General features: G+C 38.8%; 1 protein-coding gene across 3 annotated transcripts in view; it reads left to right on the forward strand.

Moving 5' to 3' along the window:
• The window catches only part of mta1 (metastasis associated 1), a 53,033-nt gene extending 41,149 nt beyond the window's left edge, over positions 1-11,884 (forward strand). For 2 of the 3 annotated variants that reach the window (XM_046062803.1, XM_046062805.1), the window contains exons 9-19: positions 298-397; positions 897-1,085; positions 2,651-2,725; positions 3,195-3,253; positions 3,456-3,592; positions 5,188-5,339; positions 6,328-6,517; positions 6,630-6,719; positions 7,277-7,432; positions 9,469-9,618; positions 11,231-11,884. In XM_046062803.1, the coding sequence (XP_045918759.1) occupies positions 298-397; positions 897-1,085; positions 2,651-2,725; positions 3,195-3,253; positions 3,456-3,592; positions 5,188-5,339; positions 6,328-6,517; positions 6,630-6,719; positions 7,277-7,432; positions 9,469-9,578 (1,258 nt within the window). In that variant the 3' untranslated portion in view covers positions 9,579-9,618; positions 11,231-11,884. The remainder of the gene's footprint in view (positions 1-297; positions 398-896; positions 1,086-2,650; positions 2,726-3,194; positions 3,254-3,455; positions 3,593-5,187; positions 5,340-6,327; positions 6,518-6,629; positions 6,720-7,276; positions 7,433-9,468; positions 9,619-11,230) is intronic. The other variant, XM_046062804.1, reaches the window with a different exon arrangement.
• The last annotated feature ends 412 nt before the right edge of the window (positions 11,885-12,296 follow it).

Here is a 12,296-nt window from a genome sequence, read left to right on the forward strand (position 1 = left end):
AGAGCTAGGTGAGGTTGCTTAGCAGTTTTAGCCAATTCAGTGCTAATTGCGGGGTTGTATCATTTGCTCTGCAAAACTAACTTACTGAATATTTTATCAGGAAGCACTGGATTGACAACTTTGCTGATTAGTCTTTCAACTTTTTTGTGCATAAATGGTTCAGAAAAAGGCCGTCAGATGGAACTAAATCAAACATCAAATCTAGATGGTGAAAGTAAAACGTAAAAAGTTTATTTTCTGTCTCTTCATACATGTTTTTTTTTCTAGTATTTTGCATGATGTCTGTGTGTCCTATAGGTCAGTAGGTACATTCGCCAGAGCCTTGGACTGCAGTAGTTCTGTCCGGCAGCCCAGCCTTCACATGAGTGCTGCTGCAGCCTCCAGAGACATCACTTTGGTGAGATACACACATGAAAACAGAGTTGGGTTAAATCAGCTTCACACCATAGATGAAAAGTTTAGTGGTAAAACAGTCGTGTTAATCAAAGAAAATTCTTGTGGTGCACATGTGTTTTTGTGTATATATATGTGTGTGTGTTTGTGTGTCTGTTAGTGATTGTTGAGGCCTGTGTCTGGTTATCCTTAACAAGCACTTGGCCCCAGAAGCCTGGTGCGGGTCTATTCTGCCCTAGATCTTATCCTCATTTATAAAACATAGATGAGAGGCCTTCTAGCCACACGCACACACACACACACACACACACACACACACACACACACACAGAGCCCAAAGACTTGGATTAAGGGGCTGCACATAAACTCCATGGACTAAACAAATAAGGATTAGTCATACTCCTTCGAACTAGTCAGCAGAATATTGCAGAATTTCATTGCATAAGCGGTTCAGACAACATAAAAACAACAGTAACAAGTCCTGAGCTTCAATCTTGTTTTAGTTCCACGCTATGGACACCCTCCATGCCACGGGCTATGACATGACTCGAGCCATTGCAGCGCTGGTGCCTCAGGGTGGGCCCGTTCTCTGCAGGGATGAAATGGAGGAGTGGAGTGCCTCGGAGGCCAACCTGTTTGAGGAGGCACTAGAGAAATACGGCAAAGACTTCACCGATATCCAGCAGGATTTTGTGAGTATTAAACCACTAAAAAGCAAATCTGAAGGGCTTGATATTTTAGGAACTGTGCATATTTGCATTCTTGCCACAAGTTAGATGAGAAAATCAAGATTAGCTTAGCTTACAGTCAACTACAGACTGGAAACAGGGAGAAACAGACGCCGGTTAAAAACAATTGGACAAAGAGTCCTGGAAGTCACTGAGTCACAAGAACAAGTCTGACAAATTAACCCCCTGGATAACCACAACATGCTGTTTATACAGTTTTGGTTTCGTACAGATTAAATAAACAAGATATGTAACGTGTTAATCAGTGACTTAGAGGTGTTGGTAGGCTTAGATCCAGAACTACACACTACAGCTGTGGGTTATATTTAAATAACCTCAGAATTCATTAAATATCTAATTTCAGTACTACCTATTTGTGAGTTAGCTGCTAGATAAGATGGTGGTTTGATGGAAATCTGGTTGGAAAAGTGTTTAAATGCAATTTTGTTTAACATCTTATGACAATCTTTTGACTACAGCAAACAAGAAATGTTTTTAGAAAACAATCTGTGGTCATTTTTAAGTGTTTATGAAACATTTTAGTTTGATTTAGTTTGAAGCAGGTGACGATGGATGGATGGATATATATTATGTGAAGGACAACAAATTGACGACAAAAACACATGCTGTGCTGCTCATCAGTATGTAGGATGCCCCTAGTCTCATTTTGAGATACAGTAGTTATTCAGAGCACCCATAATCGCTGGTCCTGAGTTCTGTTGCAGACATTTGGAATTCATTTTGGCATTTAGCTGACGTTCTACAGAACAACTTTCAAGCACAATAGTAGTCTCGTAATCTAAGACTGCAGCCAGCCCATGCTAAAGAGTGAAAATGTTAAAGCCAAGCACAATGGCCATTTATCCAGAGAAACATTTAGGAAGCATATCTTTGAGAAAACTAAGTGCAAGTGTTAGATAAAGCAAGGAGAAAGCTGCCTTTCTGCTGGAGCTGCTTGCAGTCTTCTGTTTGTGGACTTTACTACTACATATTGTCCTCAGCTCTCACTGTGTGCATCACTCCACCACCTGGTGGCTGTCTGCTGTCAGTGCCGCTCACTCAGGTTTACACCCAGGCCTTCTCTCAAACAACAGGACTTCACCACCATTATGGGTGGGGCTTCTACTTGACAGCTCATTTTCCTTTCAAACTTCTTAGAGGGAACTTTACAGTGCTTTACAGCAACTTCAGTAGGTTCCAACAGATTATGAGGCCAGTTTTGTTTTTGGTCATTTATACAAAGAATCTCTTTGTATGAAACAGTATTATTGTGACAGATGAGCAAAAAAAGGTGTTCTTAAGTGTATATTCATGAATGAGTGCAAGATCCACTTTTGCTGTAAAAGAGGCTACCTGAGGGTTTTTGGTTGCTTCATTGAAAATATTGATTTGTAGTGCATTGCTAGAAGTGTGTGTGTATAAAATACATGTGTCTTTGTCGGTTTCCACATCGAAACCAGGACCTTCACCACTTTAATAACCACTACACTGAAATAATGATTTATTTTGTGCCCTCTCTCTTTCTCCAGTTGCCCTGGAAGTCCCTGACGAGTATTATTGAGTATTATTACATGTGGAAGACCACAGATAGATATGTACAGCAGGTAAAAAAAAAAATGTTTTGGGGCCATCTTAATGGGCATGTTGTCATTAATAGCTAGTTATATATATATATATTTTTTATTGAGAATATCCTTTCTTTATAGCCCAATGACTGTTACACATTGAACTTCACTTCAGTGTCACTCATTTATTCTGAAAAACAAACCAATTTAAGGCCCAAACATGATTCAGTCCCCAGCTTTTTGTTTTATTTTTCACAATTTGGCCAGTGTCAGTTTCAGTTAAAGTCAAGTTAAAAGTTACAATGAAAATACCTATTTCTCTAATTAAAAATCAGTCAAATGTCAATATCAATTTCATTCAGAAATATTCCTCATATCAGTTAAATCCATATCAGGTCAATGAATTAAACGTTGACAAACATGCCCTTAAATGCTTATTTATTTCACACTGCTGTTGTTGGTGCGAACCTCTCTAATCACACCGTTCTTTCTCCACCTCCTGCTCCAGAAACGATTAAAAGCAGCCGAGGCAGAAAGCAAGTTGAAGCAGGTCTACATCCCTAACTAGTGAGTACCTCAATGCCAGTTTCTGTGTGAAACCCGAGAAAGGTGTAGAGATGTTCTGACTCTCTCAGCAACATGTCTGGTGTTTTTAAAGTTGGACATCTGCAAGTTGCATCGCTAGACAGCAGACTAATGATATCTGTTCTCTCTGGCCTGTATTACCTTTGCTGGTCTGACCCTCTACCTGTTCCTGTGCACCTCCCAGTAACAAGCCAAACCCCAACCAGCTGAGTAACAATGTAAAACCAGCTCTGGTGAATGGAGCGGCAGTGGCAGTGGTCCCAGGACCTCCAGGCTCAGGGCCGACCCCCGGCCTCGGCAGAGCCTGTGAAAGCTGCTACAGTAAGTCATTCACATACATAACACTGCTGTCATGTAAATGAAATAGCTTCGGTTTCTTTGCTTCTTGAAATAGAAATTCATTAGTATTTGCCTGATTTATTAAGATTGTACATGATGGTACTTGGGAAAGTTGCTTTGGCATTTACAGGTGAAATCATATTTAAAAAGGCTGTTGCGTGCTTCCTTCCCTGAATGGAAAAACAGAACCTTAAAAAAATTAATTTACCGATGATGTATAAATGCAAGGCACTACATCGCTCATTTGCTTTCGTAACATGTCTTCTTTTAGACTAGTAGAAAGAAAACACTCAAAGTGTACACATTTGGGTGCTTATTTTACTACACTTCCTACACTATTTGTGTCTGTAGATTTCTCCTAAATCCACAAATGTATTAGATAATGCCTCATTTCAATCTTTATAACACAAAACTTGAAATACAAAAAATACTTGTCTTAATGTAAGTAATCAACTAGAGAAGTTTCATGTTGATATCCATTAGCTAACCATTTCCAGTTTTATTCCTATCTATATTTCAAGGTTTGTTCATATACCGCTCATAGCCTGATTAGGAACATTTTGTTCCTAAAAATGTTTTAATTATTTTTAAAAAGATTTTTTAAGGCTGTTTAAGGAGTGAGAAAACATTTTTCCATCTGTAAAAACCATTAACTCTAATATGTCAACAAAGGAATTAATGCACATTTGAATTAGATAATGCTTAACTGCATATTTAAAAATACAATTTCAGAAAACTTGTAATAGAAAAATTAATGGTCTTAATGTAAGTAAGCAACTGGGGAAGTTTCGTGGTGATATCTATTAGTGAAAAGGTTGACCATGTTCACATGTAGTGTCTCCCCTTAATTCACAACCCTTTTCTCTGTTTGTGCTCTGTGATCGCCTTTATTGACATTTAAAGCAGGTTGTCCTCTTAAATTTACAAAAAGACTGAAAGAGATGGGTTTTTGAACTGAAACCGCTTCATGTGGACGTACTCTTAAGTGTCAGTAATGTGATGATCTGGTGCTGTTAGAGTAAAACAGGCTTAGATCTTCAAATGAGTTGGTCCACATGGTACATACAGTATCTGTTTATACTGATTGCATTATTTTTCCATTGTAAGCTCTAACTTAACATCCAACAAAAATATTCAAACAGCCAAATACTCCATCTCTCTACAACTTGTGTTCTTTAGTAAATCTTAAAAAGGAACCTCTACATTGATTGTTCATTGACACACTGGTGTCGCAACAGACTACCAACTTAAACCAAAGCATTTGCATTTTAAAAAGGATCTTTTAAAGAGCACAGCTTGACACCGTGCTCTCTATATGTGGCACACTTTTTTCCCTTCATTTTTCCAATAAGAATATCATTACGTGCCCTGCAGTATTGTTTGAGTTATTTTAGTGGTTGTAGTTAATTCAGTGATGAATGATTAAAGGTTGTGTTCTCGCTTGCATGCACATGAGCACGTATTCATGATTATGTGTAGATTATAAGCCATCTCAACATTTGTGGGTGTGTTGCTCTGTCACACTGCACTCACTTTCCTGTCTGTGCTTGCCTGGGTGATTGTGCTCGTGTGTGTAGCCAGCGGCTCCTACCAGTGGTACTCATGGGGACCTCCCAACATGCAGTGTCGCCTGTGCGCTTCATGCTGGACCTACTGGAAGAAGTACGGAGGGCTGAAGATGCCCACAAGACTGGACGGAGAGAGGCCTGGACCCAACCGCAGCAACATGGTACAAACTAACACACACTGTACACTAAACAATTTGCTTACTATTATTTTCAGTATCCATTCATTTACAGATGATCTCAATTAATTGTTTTGGATTTAAAATGGCTTTTTTTTTATTCAGTCCAACCAACACTCTCAGTACCTAAACATATTCAGTTTACTATCATCATATATCACAAAGAAAAGCATAAAATCCCATTAGAGAAGCAAATGTGTGGTATTTTTTTGTAAAATAACGAGATTTATCAATTATCAAAGAAGTATAATATTAATCTGTTGCTTAACTAATTAATCAACTGTTCGTTTCAACTGTTCGTTTTAGCTGTGCACATATCACAAAGAGCTAGTTAGCTGGCATTGATTATAGTTAAAATAAAAGTAAAAAATGAGCATTATACTATTGATTCAAACCTTAAGCAGGATAATCTAAATATTCCATAGTCAAAAATACAGTATTTGATGGAGGTTAACATTGAATTCACTCCATAACCGTTGATTTTACTTTTTATGCTTTATCTTATATTTTTTTCTGTGTTTAGTTAATACAGACTCTTAGTTCACAACAGTCCTCACAAGAAACAATACAGTATGTTAACATGTAAATACTCTTGTGTATACTATTTCAGTGAGGCACACATGTTATAAATATTTACCAACCTGATTAAGGGTATATATTGCTCAGCAGTGTACTCGAGTAAATGATTAGCTACTAATTGACTTTGGTAGACTGCAGTAGCCAGGCCGATGTGTTAAATTGATGGTGCATTTTGGGAAGCATTCCAGTCAGCTCCATTTTGTCAACCAGTATCAATAAATCCAAGTAATTAAATCCATTTCAGGTAACGATTTCCTCAGAATGTCGTCTTTGCCATCATTTGACAGTTTAGTCCTTCAGTGTTCGTAAGTGTGTAAGCTGTTGGTGAACAAAGGCCACAAACACACATTGGTGTACATTTATCTAACTCTTGTAAATGTGTTTGTACCTCCAGAGCCCCCACGGCCTGCCCCTAAGGCACAGCGGCAGCCCCAAGTTTGCAGTGAAGACGCGTCAGGCTTTCTACCTGCAGACTAACGGCCTGACGCAGATGGCACGCCGCATCTGCCAGGACATCATCAGGCCACGATACTTGGCCAGGCACCCCTACCTCCCTGTCAACACAGCAGCCATCAAGGCAGAATGTAAGCACCTGAATATCACACATATTGTGCATGATGATCGTGTTGTGAAAGTGAAACAAATTTTTTTGTGACTTGAAATTGATTACTGTATTTTTGCCATGGATCGCTACAGGTGCTATGCGGTTGCCAGATGTGCAAAGAAAGCCTTTGCCACTGAAACCTGTGGAACGTAAACCTCTGGAGTCTGTGGTTCGATATTTAGGTAAGAAGAAACCGGTCACTCGCTGCATCTCTTACCTTTGAGTTTGTATTTTCAGCCCTATTTAGGCATGTGGCCTAAAGTGCATGGCACAAGGCCAAATAGGCTGCTTGTAATTCCACTCTTCCTAGTTGAATGCTGTATGATCTGGTAAGTCTCAAATGAGTTGTATTTTGTCTCTTAATTAATCATAGGTGTATTTTGGGCATAACATGAATTAAGCCAATTGGAGTGTCCTCACCCATCTCTTTAAAAGGCAGGTGCGCATCTGGTGCATTGCTATTTAAATAGTGGACATTATAAAAACCATCAATTGATAAAAAACTGATGCAGAGAGCGAGACAGGGAGCGTGTGAGGATAGACAGAAGTGTGGATGTGATATAAAAACTTTCTTTGATCATGAGGCCTAACTTTACTTGACTTTGTTTTGTGGTTTAACAGTGAAGGATTAGAGAGGCAGCGGTAATTTTTAACGTTTCCATACACACAGTAAAGTCATAGCAAATGTGGAACATATAAGCAGCAAAACCTAAACTGTTGTTATAAACTTGACCTACAGAAGCACATCCCCGTCCAGCCAAACCCGAGCCGCCAATTCGTGGAGGGTCCATCTCCACAGGCAGCCTGACGCCCATAAAGTCCTCTCCCATCCTCAACAATGGCTCGCCCACCATCCTGGGCAAACGCTCCTATGAACAGCACAACGGACTAGATGGTGAGTGTGAGGAGAGAGCTCTGAGGACAGTATGTGTGTGTTAGCTTTCTCAGTTTCTGAGGTGTTAGTTGTTAATATCTATTATTAGTATCGTCATTTTATATTCTAGTTTTAGTTTCCCCAGTTAGTTCATAGAACATTAGCGTACTATAAAATTGATTAAAAGTTGAAAGTAGATAAAAATGAGCATGATAAAAGATGTAAAAGATTAATTGAAATAAAGATAATGTCCAGTTTTTCACATCTGAAAATCATGATCACCCAATTTAATTTACTAATTACTTGGTAGTTTTAATATGAGACTTTTTTTAATGAGAGATAATTTTTATGAAGGATGTGCTTGAATTAGCCCCAGCTGCAGTTTTTTGTGTTGGTTTATGTGTAAATTTGACTCATAACAGTTTTTCATTTCTATTAAATTAACTGGAGTAGAGTAATGGTGTCATCATTGGCTTTTAAGCTAATTTTAACTGGGGGTTTTCTTCATTTTTTAGTCATTACAGCATAGTTTTAATTATTTTACCTGTATTAACACAGATTAATGTTAAAACTAATGTCTTTGCTAAACATCGATCATTTTAATATTTAAAGAGAATGTAAAGGCGCATCTGAGCTCCACCGCTCACTCGATGGCTACAAAGCACAGTTATAGTCCACTGCCGAAGGGTTAAGAGTTTGTGTGGGGCGCTTATTTTTTTGGGTTATGTCCCACTTTCCCCTCTCCCCTGTGAAATGAGAGAGGGGAAGAGACAGACTGGGAGATCAAGAGAGGGAGAGTATGCCAGGGAAAGAGGGAGAGAGAGAGATTGCAGAGAGGATCGGATCGGCCTTGCTGCTTTAGCTGGAGGCTACAGTCTATGTTGTCATGGTAACAGCGGAGAGAAAGAGGAGGAGGAGGAGGGCTCGGTAAGTGTACCCTAAGGGAGAGCATCTCCACTTGTCTGTGAGCCCACCTCGGGCACAGGCTGGGATAATGCACTGGGAGGAGATTTGGGGTTGGAAAGCAGCCAGGCTTAGGCTGGTGTTAGGGATTAGTTTTTATTTTACCACCTATTTATCAATTTAGTCATTCATGACTTTCATCATAGTGATTTGTCAGAAGACCGGATGTTTTTTTTAAAAGCATTTTCAGTTTTATTATATGCGCTCTCAAAAGCTCAGAAATCCACCTAGTAGTAACTCCAAAGTTTACTTATGAGCTTGAAGTTTACTAATCTTGTTTGTTTTTATCTGCACACAAACATTACCTTGTCTCTAAATAATCAATCAATTTTCCTTTTACATTAAAGACAATGGATCAGGTTTTAGTGCGGCTGTGGAGCTTTGCTGTAATTTTGCAAATGTAGGGGATCACCGGCTCTCCATTTTTATGAAGTGTAGTGAAGCACACAGTGGCTTCATCTGTGTTAAATAATGAGGAATAGTCCCAAATTATTAAGTCCAATTGTCAACAATATGATAATGAATATTTATAAAGATAATTTGCTGAATGTCTTTTTGTTAACTGGCATTTGGCGAAAACAGGCTGCTGTTTGTTTCTGTACAAAGCAAGTGAAGATTTTACTGTTGAAGCATTTACTGTTGATGAAGTTTTGTGGGAAAAATTCAAAACCAACCTTTACTTTACCTAACTGTTCAGTTATAGCTGTTTAGCTATTGTTCAGTAAAAAAAATAAAGACCTGATGCGTTGACATTGATTACCTCAAGTGCTTTAAACAGAAAAATCAGCTCTGATGGTTGAAGTAAAATATGGAAACCTGACGTCAGCTGTGGGAAGATTAAATGGGTGCATTTTCCCCTAACATGATAGGGTTAGAGTAATCAAAGAATAAGGTACATTATTAATAAAATATATTCACGTCTATCAATGTAATTATTTTGCAGATGTACTAAAGAAATTGGTACTTTCTGGAGCCACCAGGGGGCAGAAGATTTTATATTTTTAGTGTATCCAGTAGTATCAGGTGACTGATTCCTGACTGGAGGAGGCTGCATGTGTGTAAGCATTGTCTCTTGTAATCTTCCTCCTCTGCAGGCACTAAATCCAAAGGCCTGACTCCACAGTGGGACATCATGGCCAAACGGATGAGCGAAGCGGGGCGGCCCTCGGTCTCCCTGCAGGACGAGGTACATGAACTGGACTGAACGCTCTGTGGGAACGACCTCTACAACAAACCCCAGTGAGGTAAGAGACATCTTGCACACTAAAATTCAATTCATGAATTTTACCTAATCTAAGTAAATAAAGTGAGAAGTGAGTGAAGTTAATTGTCAGTAGAGCCCAACCGATTTATCGGCCAGCCGATATTATCTAATAGCTAATTGCATTTAATCGGTATCAGCCGTTTATAACGGCAGATATATGACAATTAAAAAAGAAACAGAGTCAGATCCTTCACTCATGTCATGGGGTGTTGCATAGTTTGGCCACCAGCGGGCGACCAGATGCAGCTCTCCTGTTAACAACATGGCCTCACCTCAAAAACCACAGAAGAAAACAATCAGCTTACCAGAGTTTACTGGAGGTTACGGCAGCACGTAGAAACCAAACACGCAGAGGGCTGTGTTAGCGGTGACTCGGTCTTTTGACAATAAAAAAAGACCCAGTCACTTCGTCTCTCATGAAAACATTCACGACTAGCTAACCCTCCCGTCTTTCACTGCACTCCCCCGGCTTCCTAGCAGCTCACAGCAGTTTAATGTTGCGGTAGCTGGGGGTTGGAAGCTTCGCTGCTGACAGACGTAACTTAACTGTACATTTATTTCAAACAGTGTGGCAGTTCTAGCGAACGGTCCACATTTGTCCCTAGTTCATCACTTCTAAATATTCACTAAAATCACGTAATGTTACAGCAGCTAACGCTGCCCACTGCTAAATTAGCCACAAAGCTAATGCCGTGTTAATTAGTGGAGGAGCGCTAACGTCGTAATGAGCCGTTAAACTATAGTTTCTGACGTATGTCTGCAGTTGTAGTCTGCGTGTCTGAAATGATTAAACCAGAGCGGATGTGAATATGCGACATTGGAATTATGACGGATTATGTGTAAAGTGAAATACACATGCTTATTCTCTCTCACTTTCTCTGTTTACAGATGGCTGAAAAAGTTGCACATTCCAGCAAGAAATATTTAATGATATGCAATTCTTAACATGTTCACTTTTTGAGACTGTAATCTATTTTATTAACATAATCCATTTAGGAAAAGGTTTTACATACCAGCTTTCAATAATCGGCCTTTTCCAAGTGTAGTTTATACAGTAAAGGGGTCTACTATCCAAATCATTCTCAAAATCTAAATATCGGCTCTTTTTCCACTTTTAATATCGGCATCGGCCCCCAAAAACCCATAGCGGTCGGGCTCTAATTGTCAGTGTGTGGGATTTTTGGTTCCTTCACAACAACGTATGAAAACATGAGACGCAAACAGTGAGCTTCACTTTCATTGTGTAGCTCAGTGTGATGACATTTACAATAGGCTGTGTTAAACTTTAAACAACCAACCTGCTTTTTTAAAATGATGTTTTCAATGTATTTTACGTTGATGACAGATTTCAAACCATTATAAACAAACCGAACAAAACCCAAACCGGTTCAGTGTAAAAGCGCCTTGAATGTTGTTGTTTTTTTTTTGATGTGGTGAATTATGGTCGAAATCAGATGCATAGCGGCTGTAAACTGTACGTATAGTTGTGGATAACTCTACGGTTAATAGAAGATATTTTGAGTGTTTTGTCAACAACAGAACTGCTCATAATCACTTTCCTTCTTGTGTATTTTTTTTTTTTTTTTTCGCAGCAGAGGGGGACATGAAATGGAAAGGCATTTTCCAATAAACCATAGCCGAGGGCAGCTGAGGGAAGTTGAAGCTGTTAGGAGACGACAGCATTGGCCACCTTTCTTCAGCCAGGTGTCTGTCACACTGCTGGAGACCAACCGATAATTGATCAGTTTGGCTGTGGTCAATCAGAAGATGAGCCTGACTGTACAGGACTGTGTTTATTACTTACATTTCTCGTTATAACTGTCATTGTAATTATTGTTATTGTAATTTTTTTTTTACCAACTATAACTCAGCTTATTGTTTGTCGATCAAACGATGGAACTTGTGAAGTTTCATGAAAAATGCTTGCAGAGCCCTGTGGAAAAGGGCGGAAGGACTGTATCATAAGCCACTTGCATCTTCTGTTTGTTTTGTTTTTTTGTTGTTCATTTTTTGAAACTAGTTAAATTTAACAAGGAGACGCACTTTTATTTCAGCGACACAAGTTAACTCCTTGTCTTTTGTTTCAATGAATTTAAATGCTTTACGGGAAATCTTCTGTTTTGTGAGCCAACCCTGCTCTTCAGCCAGAGAGGTTTAACTTATTGAGAAAGACTTGCTGTTTTTTCTACCTTTTTCACAAGTAATGCATCTATGCTTAGATAATGTAATTAAAAAAGATAATTGATTTTTCCCTCTTCTTTTGGTGTCTCTGCACAGAGGTGGTGAAAGGTGTCAAAACTTTTTCTGACTCACACAGGTCTGCAAACAGGGTATTTGCAAATTAACTGACACTTTTCATTCCAAACTGCTTTATATGTTTTGAGCCGAAAAGATTATTAGTATTAGGAAAAAGATAAATTGCACAAACACAACCATGTTTTGTAAGCAAAAGGTCCAAAAACAACTACAAAGCAGCAATGTGTTCTGCTTTCATGTCTAGTTATTTTGTCAATGTGTGTATCTATTTTATGTTCATATGTTGTAGTTGTCTTTGTTGATTACAACTCAATTTGCACGACTGACCAGTCATAATGATTCTATCGGTGGATACAAGAAAATATATCAGTATCCAACGCATCTGCTGACAATTATTTTTGT

The sequence above is a fragment of the Micropterus dolomieu genome, linkage group LG11 (assembly GCF_021292245.1).
Source record: "Micropterus dolomieu isolate WLL.071019.BEF.003 ecotype Adirondacks linkage group LG11, ASM2129224v1, whole genome shotgun sequence".
Lineage (NCBI taxonomy): Eukaryota > Metazoa > Chordata > Actinopteri > Centrarchiformes > Centrarchidae > Micropterus > Micropterus dolomieu.